Raw genomic sequence first — 21,573 nt, forward strand, 5'->3', positions numbered from 1 at the left:
AAAAAAAAATTACCTCCGTAAAGGCAAAGTCCTCCTTAATGTGGAAAAACCGAGTATTATAGGACTCTAGTTTGACTTCCAGTAAGTGCTCTGGTGAGTGCTGAAACAAACAAAAATAAATATAATGAGACAATCCAGTAAGTGCTCTGGTGAGTGCTGAAAAAAACAAAAATAAATATAATGACAATTTTGACATTTGAGAGAGACCGAGTTGCCACAATAAGACAACAAATAAATAGATATACAGTTTAGTTTTGTATAAATTATTTTTTTATTTATAAATTATTTTATAAAATCACTACTTCAATCAAGATCAAGTATTAATGTCAGTGTTGGTTCCTAATAGTTAGTGCATGTTTACCCCTTGCTGGTGATGCAGGTTCTAAGGCTAAGCCCATATACTTTCAAAAATAAAGTATTTCTTTCTCTCGCTCTCTCTCTCTCTCTCTCTCTCTCTCTCTCTCTCTCTCTCTCTCTCTCTCTCTCTCTCTCTCTCTCTCTCTCTCTCTCTCTCTCTCTCTCTCTCTCTCTCATCATCATCTATCTATTTTTATGATTTCTAATTGGAGTCTTCACTTTGAACATTAAAAGCACTTGTATGCTTGCCCACAATTTTTAATTTTAGATGATTTTTCAGATGACAAAATCAGTTCAGATGAACATAAACCGAAGACTGTTGAACCACATTCAGCAAGCCAACATGTTCATTATCAAACTTTCCAAAATATTTGTATAATGTCCACCACAAATTGAGCATTTCAATATTATTTGAGTATGAAATTGATTCTTTCCCATTTCTCACCAGTCTGTCATTTGGGATCTTCCTGGGCATTGGCACATCTACGACAGGCAGCTCAGCATGTTTTGGATAGGCCTGTGCCATGCAATTGCTGGGTGGACTCCCTTTAGGGATGACTGCTGTTATCTTTACCCTCTCGCATCCCTTGAGGGAGCAAAAGGCAAATTGCTCCTTGTCATTATGAGCCTGAACCTTCAAGAAGAGCAGCCTGGAAAACACATCATATCAAAACACAGAACCACCACAGTTAGTTTGGAAGTATTGACATGATTAAAAAAAATGCTCTGTCTGTAATTGTGATATATATATATATATATATACATACACACACACACACACACACACACACGCACGCACGCACGCACACACACACACACACACACACACACACACACACACACACACACGCACACACACGCACACATACACACACATACACACACACGCACACACACACACGCACACACACACAGTGGCCTAGTGGTAGAGTGTCCGCCCTGAGACTGGAAGGTTGTGGATTCAAACCCTGGCCGGGTCATACCTGTCATGCTATCGTGTTTTGTGGGTTGTTTTTGTCTTGTCCTGTTCTTCGTATTGTCACTTCCTGTTTTGTTTTGGTAACTCTCCTCTCGTTTCAGTTCGTGGGTCCTTCCTCTGCGTGTCAGGCCACTTGACTTCCCTGATCCCAATTGTGTGCACCTGTGTCGTTGGCCCTAATTGTCTGCACCTGTGTCCTCCCCCTTCTGTGTGTGTATATAGCCTGCGTCTTCCCCTTGTCTTGTGCCAGTGCGTCTTGTCCCGTCTTGAACACTAGCGATAACGTAAGTCACAGAAATCCCCTTAGAAGATACCTTTTGTCCAGCCTGAGCTCTGTGTTTTTTTTTAGTTAGGTTTGTGCCATCGTATTTCCCTCGTTTTGAGGCGCTTTTGTTTTGCTGTCTCCAGCCTTTTCCCCTCGTTTTGAGGCGCTTTTGTTTTTTGCTGTCTCCAGCCTTTTTGTCCCTCATTTTGAGGCGCCTTTTGTTTTTTGTGCTGTCTTCAGCCTGAGAGAATAAAAACCTTTTGTTGGCACTCTGCATCCGAGTCCTCTCCCTGCTCCAAGTCTGACAGTATGCACTGGCGAGTCATGGACTCGGCAGAGTCGGAGCAGCTGGTCGCCGCAGTACGCTCCCAGGCGTCGCAGCTCGCCCAACACCAGAAGCAAGTGGAGGCTCTGGGTGTTGGAGTCCAAGGGCTCGTGAAGACTCAAGAAGACTTCCGAGGGGTGGTGGCCGCCCAGGTGGGAACACCGAGCAGGCAGATGCAAGAAGTCCTCTCGCTTCTGACCGCGGTACCAGCAGCGACGCCCAGTCCACCAGCTGCTTCCCCTGTGGATCGCCTTGCTCCCGCTCCCATGGCGATGGGCGTCAGACTGGCCCCTCCGGAACAATACTCCGGTGAACCCAGGCTTAGCAGAGCCTTTATCACCGAATGCGAAATGCAGTTTGAGCGGTCCCCAGGCGACTTCCCCACGGAACGCTCCCGGGTGGCTTATATGGTCTCGTACCTGACGGGAAGGGCCCGGGCGTGGGCGACCGCAGAATGGGCTAGGGATTCCGCCACCTGTCATTCCCTCTCCGCCGTCATCGAGGCCCTGCGCACGGTGTTCGATCCGGTTTCCTCAGACCGAGAGACGGCGCGGGAGCTGTGCCAGCTGACCCAGGGTCGAGAGACTGTCAGCGACTACGCGATCCGCTTCCGCACTCTGGCCGCGGAATGCGGGTGGAACTCGACGGCCCTGTATGATGTTTTTCTCAGGGGCCTTTCCGGACCCATACAGGACCAACTCATCCCCCTCGACCTTCCCACTGACCTCGACGCTCTCATCGCGCTGGCCATCCGCACGGACAACCGACTGCAGGACTGGAAGAAGCAGCGCGCAAGCAGGAGTGCAACCGCCTTCCCTCCCGTGTCAGTGGTTGGGCCGTCACCCCTCGAGACACACCGCCACAGGCCGAACACGGCTCTGCTACCGCCTGGGACTGAACCTATGCAGTTGGGCAGGGCTAAGTGGAACGAGGAGGAAAGGCAGCGCCGACGCCAGGAAGGTAGATGCTACTACTGCGGTGAGCAAGGACATATCCTCCTCTCCTGCCCGGTGAGGAAGAACCTGACGGTGAGCACCTTTTCCGTTAACCCAGCAGAAGGGTCGGGTCCTACCCACCGGCACAATTACCTGCCTAGGAAAGGACACTAAACTTGGGGTGTTAATAGACTCCGGGGCTGATGAGAGTTTGATTGACTGGGCGTTTGCTCGGAGATTAGGGGTAACGACCGAGCTGCTAGATACGACAGTGAAGGCCAAGACGCTCAATGGACAAGCACTTTTTGATATAACCCATGTAACCAAACCCCTCTCGTTGTCTTTCGGTAATCATCATGAGAAAGTAAGATTGCATGTTGTAAACTCCCCCATGAATCCTCTTATCCTCGGGTATCCGTGGCTAAAACGCCACAACCCAACCATGGACTGGGAGTCCGGGGAGATAAGGGGATGGGGACCCCATTGCCAAGAGTCATGTATTGAACCTAACCCCCCGATAAACCCTACACGTGGTTCTAACCCCGTCTCTGTTTCTCCTGCCCCAGACCCAGAAACCCCAGATCTGACTGGAGTTCCCGTGTGTTATCATCAACTCGCGGAGGTATTCAGCAAAGTCAAGGCTACCTCTCTACCGCCCCACTGTCCGTACGACTGCGCCATAGATCTTTTGCCCAGCGCTACAATACCCAAGGGGAGGCTTTATTCCCTTTCGGCACCCGAAAAGCAGGCTCTAACTGACTATATTGACGCGTCACTTAAAGCGGGTTTGATCAGACCATCGTCATCCCCTGCGGGGGCCGGTTTATTTTTTGTGGGCAAAAAAGATGGTACCCTACGCCCCTGCATAGACTACAGTCCCCTCAATCAGATCACAATTAAGAATCGGTATCCCCTTCCACTCACGTCAGCCGTATTCGATCAATTGCAGCAGGCTCGGGTGTTCACCAAGTTAGATTTGCGCAACGCGTACCACCTCGTGCGCATTCGGGAGGGCGATGAATGGAAGATGGGATTTAACACTCCCAGAGGACACTTTGAGTACCTAGTGATGCCGTTTGGCCTCACCAATGCACCCGCTGTTTTCCAGGCCATGATTAACGATGTACTGAGAGACTTTTTGGATCGTTTTGTTTATGTGTATTTGGACGACATTCTAATCTATTCACCGGATTTGGAGACCCATGTGTCTCATGTTAGGACGGTTTTGCAACGCCTCCTCGATCACCAGCTTTACGTAAAAGCCGAAAAGAGCGAGTTCCACGCCAGTACTGTATCTTTCCTTGGGTTCATCATAGCCCCTGGCAAAGTGCAGATGGACCCGGCAAATGGCCTACTCCTGATAGCCGCAAAAAAGTGCAGCAATTTCTCGGCTTTGCTAACTTTCATAGGCGGTTCATCAGAGGCTTCAGCGCCACAGCGGCTCCACTGCATGCTCTAACTTCCCCAAAGGTTCCGTTCTGTTGGACGGCGAAGGCGGAAGCGGCCTTCCAGGAGTTGAAGAGGCGATTCAGCTCCGCCCCGATCCTCATGCTGCCCGACCCATCTCGTCAGTTTGTGGTGGAGGTTGACGCCTCCAGTCGGGGAATCGGCGCCATCTTGTCGCAGAGAGCCCAGGCCGACAACAAGCTTCATCCGTGCGCGTTCCTGTCCCGACGGCTGACGTCCACCGAGCAGAATTATGATGTGGGAGATCGAGAGTTGTTGGCGGTCAAACTGGCCCTCGAAGAATGGAGACACTGGCTGGAGGGATCCCAGCAACCTTTCCTGGTTTGGACTGACCACAAGAACTTACAATACATCAAGAAGGCTCAACGACTGAATTCACGCCAGGCTCGTTGGTCCCTCTTTTTTAATCGGTTCAATTTCACTTTGTCTTACAGACCGGGGGCCAAGAACACTAACCCTGACGCGTTATCACGCATCTACAGTCCAGACCCGGTGCCCAAGGAGCCTGAACCCATTCTACACTGTGTGGTGGGAGCAGTTACTTGGCCCATAGAAGGCCTGATGAAGCAGGCAAACGGCGACGAACCACCCCCTAGGGGATGCCCCGACAATCGACTGTTTATTCGCCCCAGGCTGCGTTCCCAGGTTGTCCACTGGGCACACACCTCCGGGCTCGCCTGTCATCCAGGCATGCGAAGAACCCTGTATGTGATACAACAGCGATTCTGGTGGCCATCCATGGGGGCAGACGTCAGGGAATACGTCGCAGCATGCTCCGTCTGTGCTCGGAACAAGAACACCCCCGGCGCCCGGGTGGGTCTGCTGCAACCCCTCCCCATTCCTTCTCGTCCATGGGCCGAAATCTCGGTGGACTTTGTCACGGGGCTCCCTGCGTCAAAGGGGAAGACGACTATACTCACCGTAGTGGACCGATTTTCCAAAATGGCTCACTTCATTGCCCTGCCCAAGTTGCCTTCGGCGAAGCGAACGGCAGAAGTCATGATGAACCACATCTTCAGAATTCACGGATTCCCGCGAGACGTCGTTTCTGATAGGGGTCCCCAATTTGTATCCAGATTTTGGAAGGAGTTTTGCAAGCTCATAGGAGCCACCGTGAGCCTCACTTCGGGCTATCACCCGGAGGCGAATGGCCAAGCAGAGCGCATAAACCAGCAGCTGGAAACAGGCCTCCGCTGCCTAGTGGCCCAAAACCCCTCCTCGTGGAGCAAGAACCTCACGTGGGTGGAATACGCCCATAACTCCCTGCCTACCACGGCTACCGGGATGTCCCCCTTCATGTGCGTTTTTGGCTACCAGCCCCCGGTCTTCCCCGACAGTGAGCCGGAGGTGTCCGTTACCTCGGCGCGCGCCGTGGTGAGTCCCTGTCGTTGCATCTGGGCGGCGGCACGAGCCACGCTGGTCCGCCAAGGTGATAGGGTCAAGAGGATGGCCGACCGGAGGCGACGACCGGCGCCCGTCTACCGGCGGGGCCAACGGGTCTGGCTGTCCACACAGGACCTTCCCCTCCAGGTGGGCTCCAGGAAGCTGGCCCCCCGTTTTGTGGGTCCGTTCCCCATCTCCAAGGTCGTTAGCCCAGCCGCTGTGCGACTCCGCCTGCCCAGGTCCCTTGCCGTTCATCCCACCTTCCACGTCGGGAGGGTCAAACCAGCCAAGGACAGTGGGTTGGTGCCGGGTCCCGCGCCGCCTCCGGCTCCGCGGACAGTGGGGGGTGGGCCGGCTTACACAGTCAAGGAGCTGTTGGCGGTGCGCAGGTGGGGGCGGGGCTGGCAGTTCCTGGTGGACTGGGAGGGTTATGGGCCAGAGGAGCGGCAATGGGTGCCACCCTGATGCTCCTGGCCCGTCTGGGATCCGGCCCTAGAGGGGGGGGTTATGTCATGCTTTCGTGTTTTGTGGGTTGTTTTTGTCTTGTCCTGTTCTTCGTATTGTCACTTCCTGTTTTGTTTTGGTAACTCTCCTCTCGTTTCAGTTCGTGGGTCCTTCCTCTGCGCGTCAGGCCACTTGACTTCCCTGATCCCAATTGTGTGCACCTGTGTCCTCCCCCTTCTGTGTGTGTGTATATAGCCTGCGTCTTCTCCTTGTCTTGTGCCTGTGCGTCTTGTCCCGTCTTGAACACTAGCGATCACGTAAGTCACAGAAATCCCCTTAGAGATCATAGTTAGAAGATACCTTTTGTCCAGCCTGAGCTCTGTGTTTTTTTTTAGTTAGGTTTTTGCCATCGTATTTCCCTCGTTTTGAGGCGCTTTTGTTTTGCTGTCTCCAGCCTTTTTCCCTCGTTTTGAGGCGCTTTTGGTTTTTGCTGTCTCCAGCCTTTTTGTCCCTCATTTTGAGGCGCCTTTTGTTTTTTGTGCTGTTTTCAGCCTGAGAGAATAAACACCTTTTGTTGGCACTCTGCATCCGAGTCCTCTCCCTGCTCCAAGTCTGACAATACCAAAGACTATAAAAATGGGACCCATTGCCTCCCTGCTTGGCACTCAGCATTAAGGGTTGGAATTGGGGCGTCAGATCACCAAATGATTCCCGAGCGCGGCACCGCTGCTGCTCACTGCTCCCCTCTCCCCCAGGGGATGGATCAAAATCACACGGGATGGGTTAAATGCAGAGGACAAATTTCACCACACCTAGATGTGTGTGTGACGATCATTGGGACTTTAACTTTCTATCTATCTATCTATCTATCTATCTATCTATCTATCTATCTATCTATCTATCTATCTATCTATCTATCTATCTATCTATCTATCTATCTATCTATCTATCCATCCATCAGTACAAAATGTCGATGTATCTATCAGTACAAAATGTCGATGTATCCATCTATCAGTACAAAATGTCGATGTCTATACACACATAGTTATATTGCAGATATGATGTTATCAAGAGGTAGATTAGGACACTTAAGTTCTCCCTTTGCGTTCAATTATGCAAACCTCTACATTTGTAGTCCTAGCAACTAATTTAAACACTATCATATTAAAGAGATACATTGATGACATTCTTTGTTTGTTCATAGGTTCAGAAGACTCATTATTTCGGTTCAGACATTATCCTAATAATAAATAGCCTTTCCTGAAATCTACTGTGGAACACAACACAGATATGAAACATTTAATAGATTTACTTATTTCTGTCAATGAACAAAAAAACATCAAACACTACTATTGATCATATACAAACTGATGGGAACATTATTTTACGTGCAGAAAGCCACCACTCCAAATCACTCAAAGATAACATGTGTGTCTGACTTCATAAGACCAAGTCGGGTTGTTATGATGCGTCTAGTGTGTTGGTGGAGTGTTGGTGGAGTGCCCAGTGCATGTCACTTCTCACTGTCAACCCTCACCGCTGGCTAGCAGTATGCGAACGGGAGAGCCGAGTGCGTAAGTCTCTCCCTGCCAGTACATAGCCTCTCTAACAGCAAGCCCTATGTAGTGCCTCCACGCGGCGACACATGGTAACTGGGTACAACACGGACCCAGGCTAAACTACAAGGGACTCGGAGGAGGTTTGGCCCCTAGACGTGCGGCACGCAGGCCCACCGGTGTGTGGACACGCCCTGGTGCCCACGAACCAGCCCCCAACTATGGGTTAAATAGTACCACTGCCCAGTGGGCTCCTCGGGAGAGGAATGGGCTAAGGGAGTCAACCCCTACAGAAAATCAATTTCCCCTGGGTTGGTGTCAGGAAGGGCATCCGGCTGTAAAAAGTTTTGCTCCCAAAATTTTCTCAGTATAGGACTCTCAACCACGAGATGGCCATGGACCGTCCCCGGTGGAAGAAAGCCATATTGAGAATCCAGTCCAACCCAGCGGCGCCTGGAAAGCGGACTTTAAACCAATGATGATGATAACATCCTTTATGGACAGTTCCTCAGACAAGTTATGACAGAGGGGGTAATTAGGAGAAGCAAGAACCTTATTACTGTGGTGTCTTCCCTGTTGCCATTGAGGAACCTAAGCTTGCAAGTAAAAATTGATTGCCCCGAGAGGTCAATGGTAATTATAGATGGGGTAGATCTACTGTACATATTGTGCTCAAATACATACCATTAAAGTATTTACTCACCCACAGAACAGGCAAAGAATTGTGGGGCCCATGGTGGTTTTTGGGACATTTGAATGGACATTCATACTCACCCGCCATGTTAATTATTTTTTTTATTAATTTTTCAATATGTTTTCGAACACGTTATATGCCATTATATGCAAATAGTACTGTATTGTATCAGTGGCGAGTATTTGGGGATTTTAATAAGGCACCTGGGACAACTACGGGGGTCCTCAGTACCCGGAAGTAGTTGACAGTGAGTGGGAGTTTCGCCGGGTCTTGACTGTAACTGCCGCTGTTGTGTGTGTTTCAGTAAATTTATTATTTTAACAACAAACCCCAAATGCGCGGAGTGATTTGCGTCCATGCGTGCGACAGAATATAAAAAAACCAATTAATAAATTATAGTATGTCTACAGATGATGTTTATTTGTTGAAATGTCCATGTGGTATTATCGATGTTGGACAAAGTACAATCTCAAATTGAGAATCGTACAGCACAAAGCTGCAATCAAAAATGGTAATGGACTACATCAGAGGTCACATATTCCACTCTGCGGGATCTGGTGCTTTGCATGTTTTATATGGCTTCCTACTGCAACACACCTGATAAAATTAGTGTATGACGTCGCCAAAGGGGGGCGGCAGTAGGGGGTACGGTGGAAAATGTGACAACTCAACGTCCAAAAACTCTGACCAATTATCACCAAAATTTGTGTGAGCAAGTGTAGGCATGTGATAATTATTCTCTAAAATATTAGAACAAAACTCGCAATATATATCTACCTACTTCATGTTGTGAGGTTGCCTGTCCATATGTTGCCTCGTAAAAAAAAAGGTGCTTGATTATCACCCAAATTGATGTGGACATATGTATAAAAATATCCATCCATCCATCCATCCATCCATCCATCCATCCATCCATCCATCCATCCATCCATCCATCCATCCATCCATCCATCTATTTTCTATACCGCTTGTCCCCATGCGGGTTGCAGGCATGCTGGAGCCTATCCCAGCAGTCATCAGGCAGTAGGTGGGGGACACCCTGAACTGGTTGTCAGCCAATCGCAGGGCACACAGAGACGAACAACCATTCGCACTCACAGCTAGGGACAATTTGTAGTGCTCAACCGGCCTACCAAGCATGTTTTTGGGATGTGGGAGGAAACCGGAGTGCCCGGAAAAAACCCACGTGGGCACGGGGAGAACATGCAAACTCCACACAGGGAGAGCTGGAGTCGAACTTGCACCCTCCTAACTATGAGGCGGACGTGCTAACAGTGTTCCACCGAGCCGCCTGTATCAAAATATGATAATCATAATCTGAAAATGCATATTCGCACGTAACTCGCAATATTTATGAAGAGTCACATTTGTACAAATCCATAACAAATAACACATTTGTAAGACACTTGTGTATTTTTGTGTGTCTGACCCTGTGTCTTCCTCCCAGTAGTAATAGCTCCTGGTCAGATGTGAGTGGTTGATCTTCTCCTTCTGCATTGTTCTCATGAAGACTCCTGTCTTCCGGGTCTGTTTGGTCAGGCGATTGTGAATGTCTGAGATGACAACAAAGGTAGTGCCTTGAGGGTAGCACACACCCACGTTGATCCAGTCATTTCTGTAGTAAAAAATGATATCAAGAAGTCCAAAGGATTAGTGTTTTGCGGGTATTTAATACTCTAATAAAAACTTTGTTGGAATAGTTGGACTACAATACTTAGTTGTTATGTAACACATGTTTCTCAAAATTAAGCATTAAACTTGTAAAGTTTGATTTTTTTTGGTGACACAGCCATTTAAATAGTTTACTAGATGGCCACCATCTATCAGATTACAACCCAGAACTATTCAGGTCACGCAGCATGCCATTGACTTTTGACAAAGACAAAAGTCAATGGCATGCTGCGTGACCTGCTACACACCTGCAGATGGTGCCATTGTCATTTTCATTGCTATCAATGGTGCAGCGTCAGATGAGCAACAGGTGCCAATAATAGACCACCAAGACAGACTTGCCCATTTTTGCGAGTACCCGAAGTATTACAAACAATAAGTTTTGCTGCCTGTCATACTAATTGACCAGAGTTTTGTAGATTAAACGCTGATAAAATCTTAATCTTAAAACGGCTCATCATAGTAAGTGAATCTCCGTCCTCTCACAAACCTATTAAGACACAATGTCTAAGTATTGCTGGGACGGGTTTCATGGAGCTTTCTGGGCTGTATAGAGCCAGGGCCACTAGGTAAGCTAGGGCTATTCTGTCCAACCAGGGTTTGACAGAATAGCCCACCTGCTGGCCTTCCACTACAGGCTCCTGCCGTCTGGCCGCCGGTACTTGTTATCTAGGCTCAGAACAAATACGTATAGGAACACCTTTGTGCCAACCACTATAGACTTCTTGAAACAGGTATTGTGAGCCTGCCCCTGAGGTATAGGTGTCTGGATGCTGCACAATGTAATGATTATGATTGTGTAATTGAACGCATCACCTGCCCATATTGTGTGATGTTGATAAATGAATGGTGACTCTGTGTTGTTCTGTTGTTGCGAAACAAATTGCCACCCCGGGGGATAATAAAGATTCTGAAGTCTGAGTATATATACGTTCATAGGCTTTAAATCCATGCTAATTGCTTAAAATGCAATATTAGTCTGGTGCTTACAAAATTTATATACCTACTATCTGCTTACTCAATTAGAGTGTGATGATTACTTTCTGTACGGCTTACTGACAGGACCTTATTCAGTGCGAATTCAGGGGCATGCTAAGCACAGTTGGATGCCTGGGATAGAATGGTGATTTTTTGAGGAGGGGGGGGGTTGTAAACATTTGCTTCAAACATAAGCAAGCAAATTTTCATTTGGATTTTATTTCACGATCAGCTATGGACATACAGGACTGTCTCAGAAAATTAGATTTTTCGTGATAAAGTTCTTTATTTTCTGTAATGCAATTAAAAAAACAAAAATGTCATACATTCTGGATTCATTACAAATCAACTGAAATATTGCAAGCCTTTTATAATTTTAATATTGCTGAGTATGGCTTACAGCTTAAGAAAACTCAAAAATCCTATCTCAAAAAATAAGAATATTTCCTCAGACCAAGTATAAAAACAAGATTTAAAACAGCAAAACAAAATCAAACATTTGAAAATGTCCATTGATGCACTCAGTACTTGGTTGGCAATCAGCCTGTGGCATTGCTGAGGTGTTATGGATGCCCAGGATGCTTCAATAGCGGCCTTTAGCTCATTTGCATTGTTGAGTCTGGTGTCTTTCAGCTTCTTCTTCACAATACCCCACAAATTATCTATGGGGTTCAGGTCAGGGGAATTGGCAGGCCAATCGAGGACAGTAATGCCATGGTCAGTACACCATTTACTGGTGGTTTTGGCACTGTGGGCAGGTGCCAGATCATGCTGGAAAATGAAATCATCATCTCCATAGAGCTCTTCAGCAGACGGAATCATGTAGTGCTCTAAAATCTGCATTTACTCTGGACTTGATGAAACACAGTGGACCAACACCAGCAGCTGACATGGCTCCCCAAACCATCGCTTACTGTGGGAACTTCACACTGGATTTCAAGGAACTTGGATTTTGCTTCTCTCCAGCCTTTCTCCAGACTCTGGCACCTTGACTTCTAAATGAAATACAAAACTTGCTATCGTCTGAAAGGAGGACTTTGGACCACTCTGGAACTGTCCAGTTCTTTTCCATAGCCCAAGTCAGACGCTTCTTCTGTTGTCTTGAGTTCAGAAGTGACTTGACCATGGGAATAAGGCTATTGTAGCCCATTTCCCGGACACGTCCGTGAACAGTGGCTTTTGATACCAAGACTCCAGCTTCAGTCCACTGTCTTTGAACCTCCCCCAAATTATGGAAGCAACTCTTCTTCACAATGCTGTTAAGGCTGCGGTCATCTCTCTTGGTTGTGCAGCGTTTCCTGCCACATTTCCCCCTTCCAACAGACTTTTTGTAGATGTGCTTTGAAACGGCACTCTGTGAACAGCTTGCTCTTTGAGAAATTTCTTTTTGTGTCTTACCCTCCTAATGGAGCGTGTCAATGATGGTCCTCTGGACAGCAGTCAGATCAGCAGTCTTCCCCATACTTGTGATTTAGTTTACTGAACCAAGCTGAGTGTTTTTCAAGGCTCAGGAAACCCTTGCAGGTGTTTCGAGTTAATTAGACCATTCAAGTGATTAGTTGAATACCCTACTAGTATACCTTTTCATGATATTCTATTATTTTGAGATGGGATATTTGAGTTTTCTTAAGCTGTATGCCATAATCAGCAATATTAAAATAATAAAAGGCTTGCAATATTTCAGTTGGGTTGTAATGAATCCAGAATGTATGACATTTTTGTTTTTTTAATTGCATTACAGAAGATAAAGAACTTTATCACAATATTCTAATTTTCTGAGACAGTCCTGTATGTAACTGGTGGCATTTCTACTCCTACGACAACCACCTAACTTGAGGAACTCGCACTGCCAGCTCGAAGGTGCAGAATTCTAACGCGTTGAGTTAACTTGCTTTTTAACTGTAAAGATGGACTTGGGCCTTTCTATGCCCCCTCTATTTATGCAGGATGCCCCTTTAAAATGCACACAAATGTATTATTGAGATGCAAATCATTGTGCACCTAAAACATTTATGGCGGCAAACACACACGTCCAGTTGTTTTTTGTCTTCCCTAACCACATTTCAGCTATGATATGTTGCCATGCACATACAGTGGCCGCGGTCAAATGTTCACGTGTCACGCTTATCTGAGCATGTTTTTGTCCCTAAATTTCTCTCAGTTTGAAAATTCAAACAAATAATGAAAGGAATATCTATTGTAAAACAAAATGAAAATGAACATTTCCCATTAAATTTCCCTCCCTGCTTGCCTTATGTGAGTCGCTTTTAGCACCGGCGCACGTCCGCGTGATGTATGCATCGACAAACAGATCGAGACAATTTTAAATAACCACAAAAGCACAGGGGACATTTCTAAACTACACAACAAAGGAAATCAATTTTTGGTTTTTACATTTTCTCCAAGAGACGGGGACAAATTGTATCCCAGAAGAGACTGGTTAAGACAAATTCTGGAGAAAACAGGACGGGTGGGAATTGGACTTTATAAGACTATGTCTGCTTTGCTGTGTCTCGTTGCTATACACAAGTATTTTTTTTCAGTGTAGGTATGTATGAGTGGAAAAGTTAGCATACACAAATTGGCAGGAGCCTCTGCGTTAACATTTGTGGTGAGAGCGATGTGATTTTTGTATTTCAAAAAATTTATAAAAAAATATATTGATAAAATGATATTGTACTGAAGTACATATATACTTGGCAACTCTGGGTTGTGGATTTCTTTCATTGGCATATCAGTCCAAAGATTCTTTGCCAGGTTTCAACATTTTTTGCCTTATATTTACCACATAAAGGAATATTCTGCGTGTATAGCTGCTTCTCTGATATTCATTAAAATATTCGAATTAACATTGAGAACAATGTATGATCAATAATTTGTTGAGGAATGAGTTTTATGTTAAGAGTAGTAGTAGTAGTAGTAGTAGTAGTAGTAGTAGTCGGAGGAGTAGGAATAGGGGTAGGAGTAGGAATAGGGGTAGGAGTAGGAGTAGTTGTAGTAGTACATGAGTAGCAGGGGAGAACATGCAAACTCCACACAGGAAGGCCAGAGCAGGAATGAAATCCTGCACCTCTGAAACTGGGAAGTGAACGTGCTAACCAATGCACCACCATGCTGCCTCAATTTGAATAATGATAATGATAATATAATAACAATAATCATCCACCTCCAAGTTCGGAAGGTTGTGGGTTCGATTCCACCTTCGGCTTTCCCTGTGTGGAGTTTGCATGTTCTCCCCGTGAGTTTTACCCGGGAACTCCGGTTTTCTCTCACATCCCAAAAACATGCTTGGTAGGCCGATTGAGCACTCCAAATTGCCTATAAGCGCGTGTGCGACTGGTTGTTCGTCTCTGTGTGCTCTGCGATTGGCTGGCAACCAGTACAGGGTGTCTGCCCCTGCCGACTGCCTGATGACTGCTGGGATAGGCTCCAGCACACTCGCGACCCCCAAGGGGACAAGCGGTACGGATAATGGATGGATGGATCTCTTCAAAGCTGCATGTTTATTTATAACTTGCAGGAAAATGTCTTGAAAAAAGTCCAGGATTGCTCTACGTCTAGAATTAGATTTAGTATATATTCCCAGTTTACCACCCACAAATCATGATGAAAGACTTGCTCATTAAAATGTTTAAAATTCTTTCTGAAAACAATACGGGGCTTGCATTTTGGAATCCTAGTGCTTCTATATGATGATGATGATCACTTAGGTCAATACAATCGACATTGAAGGAAGAAAATCTATGGATCATGTTACTTAAGATCAAGTCAATCAAGATAGATTTATCTGGACTTTTGGGATGAGACCTGGTGGGAAAGTTGACTAAATGTCTGAGATTAGTAGAATTAAAATATCTTTTACATTAATCAGAAGTTGTCTTTAACGAGTCCCAGTTTTCTACTGGTCAGAGCTTAGCCATCATCTTTGGAAAACAGTGACTCATTGTATGTGCCTTTTTATTTTTACTTTTTGTATTGCTTACTTGAATGTGTAATATGTCTTGTCACCGTGGGATCGTAGGAAACGAAATTTCGATCTCTTTGTATGTCTCGGCATGTGAAGAAATTGTCAATAAAGCAGACTTTGACTTTGACTCTACGACGATGCTACTGAGGTATGTAGTTCAACTACCTGAACTGTTGTTACTGCCCAACACTGGGGTGTCATACAATAAAAGCAGAATTTGAGTGCAATCTTTATTCAGCATTAATGTACATATACATACCTGTGCTGTATGTGTGTTCGCCACTGAACCTCTCTAAAAAATTGTCACTCAACGATCCACATTTGTAATCAAGCAGTTTGAGTGCAACATAATCTCTGTTTTTTGTGTTCCACTGTGTCTGCGTTTTCATCTTGCTACTATAAACCATGACTATGTTCACTTACTTGTTGAAGTTAATAAGCCAGATGGTGACCTCAGCAGGTGCGGCTTGGTCCCAATGGATGGTATACCCCTTTGCCAAAGTGACAACTGGTTGGAACTGCTGGTAGTGCTTCCTCTTTCCCAACGCACCCTCTAAAGTTAGGGGTCGGTCAGGGTATTCATCTCTTACTATGTGCATGTTCAGATTGGCAGGATTACGTGTCTGGACGTAGAGCTGTAGGAAATAAACATTGCGTTGTTAGGCTGATCTAAGTCTTAATTTTTTGGGTATTTGGTGTATTATTTAGTAAACTGGAAAGGTTTAAATATAAATATTTATGTCCATGTTTGTTTGTTTATTTCGGCTTGTACATTGTCACCATTCAGTACAATTCATCCACTGTTATTACATGACTTGCTGAAATGGGATGAAGCAATTCTGCTTATCTAGTCCCGCCCAGATTTCAACCAAGGATTTACATAATTACACTTCTATTTTGTTACTTATGAAGTGAAAAAAACAAGTTTGACATTCTAAATTGGATATAACAAATTTTGTTACTTATAAAGTGAAAAAAAAACAAGAATGACATTCTAAATTGGATAGTACTGATTTTTTCGGACTAAAAGTCGCTCCGGAATATAGGTGGCATTAGCCATAAAATGCACAATAACGTGAAAAAAAACCCATATATAAGTCGCTCCGGAGTATAAGTCGCATTTTGGGGGAAATTTATTCGACAAAATCCAACACCAATAACAGGCATGAACGAGCAACAACAGGCTAAACGATAGGTATGCTAACGTGACATAAACACAAACGAAGAGCTGAGAACGGGCCTGACGTAACATTCAGAGTTATTCAAAAAACTATTACATAAATAACACGTTTATAAAACCATCTGTGTCACTCCAATTCATTAAATCCATTGATCATCCTTTATAACAACAATGGGTGCGCGCCGCTGACGGCGCTTGCACTTCAAAATATTCCACAGGCCCATATAACGATACATAAATCATATATCAAATAACTATTATATAAGCAATAATATGATCAAACCATCTGTGTCACTCCAAATCATTAAATCCATCGATCGTTCTTTATGTCAACAATGCCTGGACGTTGACATAAAATTTACTTATAAAGTAAATTGACATATAAATTATATATCAAATAACTATTATATAAGCAATAATATTATCAAACCATCTGTGTCACTCCAAATCATTAAATCCATCGATCAAATTCCTCGTTCTTTGTCAACAACGCCGCGCGTGCGCCCTGACGTAAGCATCGTCGTTATTCCACAGATCTAGTATATAACTATATTGTAGCGTTAACAAAGTACAAGGAAAGACGTGGGTTTGGTAAACGGCTCTTTATTTAAAAAAACAAGAGTTCAACGAGCCAACGACTACTGAACTGTAACGATAAAAACATACAAGTTGCTACACGAAATAAAATATATCAAATAACTATAACATAAATAGTTCACCACCACACGGCCCCAAGCACCGCCGTCGACTAACAGGCGTGTGACGGCGTGGACTTCCATCCCCGGAGGTGGCACTTCCAGCCACGGAGATGGAAGAGAGCTCCATAGAATAGGACCGGGCGTGCGTAAAAGCCATTTTTTAGGAAATAAAAAACGAATTCACAAAAATGTGATTTTGATTGCTATCACATCAATGATCGTTAAGCTTTTAACTTGTTACAAAAGCGCACGTCCGTCAACTGCCGTTATACGACAGTAGCCAGCTCAGCAACACTCGTGGCATTTCCATCAAAGGAAATGTTATGTGTGTTGAAAATAAGCGATAACTTGCTAATTTCTGAACGATTTTCATGATGCTTCCATCTTTTTCAATGCCAAAGTGTTTGCTGTCAATACAGAAAATGCATTTTTGAATATTTACGTAGCTATGAACACGAACATGGAACATGGCAACATTTTTTCCCAAGAATGTTAATGTAATTACTGTAAATTGAAGATCTAAAGTTAAGTACGTACAGCTGGGCAAAATAAACTTAAACATTGCTATCGTTGGACAGCAAATATTGTAACTGGGACTAACGAATTAATCTAGGAAATAAAAAAGCACTGTCATACACATGCACAAACAGTGCAATGAACTAGTGCTGATATACGTAAATTGGGATTGTTTGGCCTTGGTAGAGGTCTGCAGTCAACTGAACACGGTTGTAGTTATCATTAAAAAGGCAGAGTTTTGACACAACATATGTAGTGGCTTTAATTAGACTGTGCAGACATAACTAATTTGTAGCTTGTGAATGTAAGTCAAGGAATGCATGTTAATGGTGGATTTAATTATCTTGGAAAGACAGAAATGCTAATACAATTAAAAAAAATACAGTGATCCTCTTTCTTTGCAGGGGTTGCGTTCCAGACCCACCCGCAATTAATGTAAACACTAACACTGAACGTATTAACGTTTATTGGGTTGTTGGTTTATTATTTATTCATCGCTCGTTTTATTTATTTATTATTTATTATTTATTATTATTTGTGCCTTCTTGTTTTTATTTTGTGTCGTCTACTTGTATGTCTCGTCACCGTGGGATAGAGGAAACGGAATTTCGGTTTCTTTGTGTGTCTTGACATATGAAGGATTGACAATAAAGCTGACTTTGACTTTGACTTTGTATTCAAACATAAAAACATTGCAAACACCTTGGCCTTGCTTTGCCTTGTGAGTGTTTTAGCTGCTTTCCTGCGCTGTGGCCGGAACGTGCATCGGGGAGCGCGTTCTATTTCTAGCTTGGCACATGCAGGTCACAATGGGCCCATCAAGCCGGGAGTACAAAATGATTGCCATATACCAACGATTTCCGTGACGGTGAACTTTTCCAAAAGAAAATTAGATATGTTTACACATAAATCTGTGAAATTGGGACACCAACAATTGAACCACAATATACAATCAATAGCTGTGTTTGTATGTTGTAAGAACAGTATGTTTCTATGTTGATGACTTACCTGTGCATAGTGCCCACTGCAGATGGCAGCCCTCCAGTCAGGCACATCAATGCACTCAGGGTGACGGAGCAGCCAGTTGTCTTCCTTAACCAGGTAAGCTCCGGGATACTCACTCACTGAGCCGTCAATGTCATGGAAAATAGTGGTCTTGTCCCCATCCATCTGCATCTTATTAAACCATGGACCAGGCTCCCCAAAAAACACACGTGATGTGATCTACGTGAGGGAAAGAGCAATTTTTAGCAAAAAACAAATTCTATACCGTATATCTATATATGATACCTGCCTGGATACCTGGATCCACCCCCCCGCCTGCCTCATGGACAATCAACCCACTCCCCCCTGCTTCATGGCCACTTAACACCCTCCCGCCCACCACATGGACAATCACTCATCTCTCTCAATGACTCACCACGGCCTTCAACCTCATCTCAGCCCCCTCCCCTCTCCTTCACTCCTGCTCAGGTGAGGAGAGAGCTGGGGAAGCTGAAACAGAGAAAGGCCCCGGGACCGGATGGCATCTCCCCCAGGCTGCTACGGACATGTGCTGATGATCTCTGCCATGTTCTGTGCCACCTCCTCAACCTGAGCCTCAGCCTGGCGAAGGTGCCCAGTGCATGGAAGACATCCTCCATCGTCCCAGTTCCCAAAACACCGCGCGCCAAGGAACCGGCCCACTTCAGACCCATCGCCCTCACTTCCCACATCATGAAGGTGATGGAACGCCTGGTCCTCAGCCACCTCCGCTCCGTGGTGAGCCCCACTCTGGATCCGCTGCAGTTTGCCTACAAGATCGGCATTGGGGTAGAAGACGCCGTCATCTACCTGCTGCAGCGGACGCTCACCCACCTGGAGTCCGCCGGCAGCGCTGTGAGGGTCATGTTCTTTGACTTCTCCAGTGCCTTCAATACCATCTCGCCGGCCCTGCTACGAGTGAAGATGCTAGACACTGGAGTGGACCATCACCTCACTGACTGGACCATTGACTACCTCACTAACCGGCCCCAGTACGTGCAACTGCATGGCTGCCGATCAGAGGTGGTAGTCTGCAGCACTGGAGCACCTCAGGGCACAGTCCTGTCCCCATTCCTTTTCACACTGTACACCTCGGACTTCACGTATAACACTGATATCTGCTATCTCCAGAAGTTCTCCGATGACTCAGCTATTGTTGGCTGTATGTCTAAGGGGGGCGAGCTGGAGTACCTGTCGGCCATCAGCGCCTTTGTGGACTGGTGTGAGCACAATCACCTGTGCTTGAACACCAGTAAGACGAAGGAGCTGGTGATTGACTTTAGGAGAGGAGCACCTCCCCACTCACCGGTGAACATCCAGGGTCGGGACATTGAGGTCGTGGACAGTTTCAGGTACCTGGGTGTTCACCTCAACAATAAACTGAACTGGACTGATCACATGAACGCCGTCTACAAGAAAGGACAGAGTCGCCTCCACCTCCTGAGGAGACTCAGCTCCTTTGGAGTGAGCAGGCCTCTGCTAAAAACCTTTTATGACTCAGTGGTAGCCTCTGCCATCCTCTACGCTGTGGTCTGTTGGGCTCCGAGCAGCACAGAGAGGGATAGGAAGAGGCTCAACAAACTGGTTAAGAGGGCCAGCTCTGTGGTGGGCTGCCCTCTTGACACTGTTGAGGAGGTGGGCGAGAGGAGGGTGCTAGCCAGGCTAGCATCCATCAGGAACAACCCCTCTCACCCACTGCATCTGACTTTGGAGAACTTGAGCAGCTCCTTCAGTCAGAGACTCAGACTCCCCCCGTGTAAGAAGGAACGCTATCGCAGCTCCTTCATCCCCACCGCAATCAGGCTGTACAATGACAACCTGTAAACACATCCTTCTGTGCAATACTTTCCCCGTAACGTGCAATTCTTAACCCCAATGTGCAATTTAAGCCCAATGTGCAATATTCTCTGCCACACAATGCATAGATCTATTTCACTTCTATAACCCGTGCACTATTTCTCTTTGTTATTAGCATTGCTAAACTTCATACACTTCATACACTTTACGACACTTTACCACTATTTTATCTTCTTTTTGTAAATATTCATAGCTCATATTTTTAGTTTTACTACAATTGCTGTTATTTTCCATATTTTTCTTTTATATTGTATTCTATTTATTATGCCGGAAGACTACGGTCCTGAAGTCTCTTTTTGCACCTTTATCCCCCAACTTGTACCTTCTTGTAAATCGAGCTGTTGTTACATGCAGTTTCTCACACGTGAGATTAATAAAGTTCCTCTTATCTTATCTTATCTTATGAAGCATTTTGTTACAGCTGCAGCTGTTGTAAGATGTGCTATATAAGTAAAGTTGAAGGAAGTTGGCATGTTTAAGGGCGAACTTGCCCAACTGTTTAATTTGGATACAGAAGATGAGGACTTGGACAGATTTGCGTATGAATATCGATTAACAATATTGTGAGTACAGTACAGTACATGGTTAAACAGTAGAATAAAGTACAACCGAACTCACTGTCTTGCTCTCGTGACGTTTTTTTGTTTACCGTAAGTCATGGCATGCATGCGCCCTATAATGCGGTGCGCCCTATGTGTGGATTAAATACGAAATAGACCCCGCAATTGAGTATGCGCCTTTTAACCCGAAGCACCTTATGGTGTGGAAAATACGGTACATTATTAGTGTGTTTTCCCAAGTATCACCCAAAAGTACTTGTGTCATTCTATATTTTAATTTATGATTGACAACTTTTCTACCAAAATGTCTTATTTTCCTTAAAGATAAAACGGCATCGGCTTTATAGATGGTAGAAGTGTAAGTCTTGCATGTTTTAAAATGTAGTTCCCTCAAAATGTACAAACAATGCTTCAAGGATTTAACGCACAACTCTTAACTCACAGGTACATGGTCAAATTTGATGTCTGTCACGTTATTGTTGGGGCAACTCTGCCATGAGTTGTTGAGCCTAAACCCAAAAGCACTGCTGTGGCGTCCCTCCAGAGCTGCGTATTTACGAAACGTACAGTTTTGCACGTTGATGGGCCCATCGTAGATCTGCATGCCCCGGATAGGGAAATCACTGCACAGAAACAAACTCATGGTTAATTTGTTTTCCGATATAGCAGAATATATCTTGAATCCACTTTATTGTTTGTGGATCTAAAATAGACGATG

The 21,573-nt window shown here is 45.2% G+C and overlaps 1 protein-coding gene across 1 annotated transcript in view; it reads right to left on the bottom strand.

Annotated features, from left to right (window-relative positions):
- LOC119120154 (cell migration inducing hyaluronidase 1) overlaps positions 1–21,573 on the bottom strand; it is a 202,252-nt gene that overhangs the window by 10,778 nt on the left and 169,901 nt on the right. The window contains exons 21-26 of the mRNA XM_037246786.1: positions 21,298–21,478; positions 18,424–18,639; positions 15,445–15,656; positions 9,835–10,020; positions 803–1,007; positions 14–100 (exon numbers count right to left, since the gene is read on the bottom strand). Coding sequence (XP_037102681.1) covers positions 14–100; positions 803–1,007; positions 9,835–10,020; positions 15,445–15,656; positions 18,424–18,639; positions 21,298–21,478 — 1,087 coding nt within the window. The remainder of the gene's footprint in view (positions 1–13; positions 101–802; positions 1,008–9,834; positions 10,021–15,444; positions 15,657–18,423; positions 18,640–21,297; positions 21,479–21,573) is intronic.

This window comes from Syngnathus acus, chromosome 3 (genome assembly GCF_901709675.1).
Source record: "Syngnathus acus chromosome 3, fSynAcu1.2, whole genome shotgun sequence".
Lineage (NCBI taxonomy): Eukaryota > Metazoa > Chordata > Actinopteri > Syngnathiformes > Syngnathidae > Syngnathus > Syngnathus acus.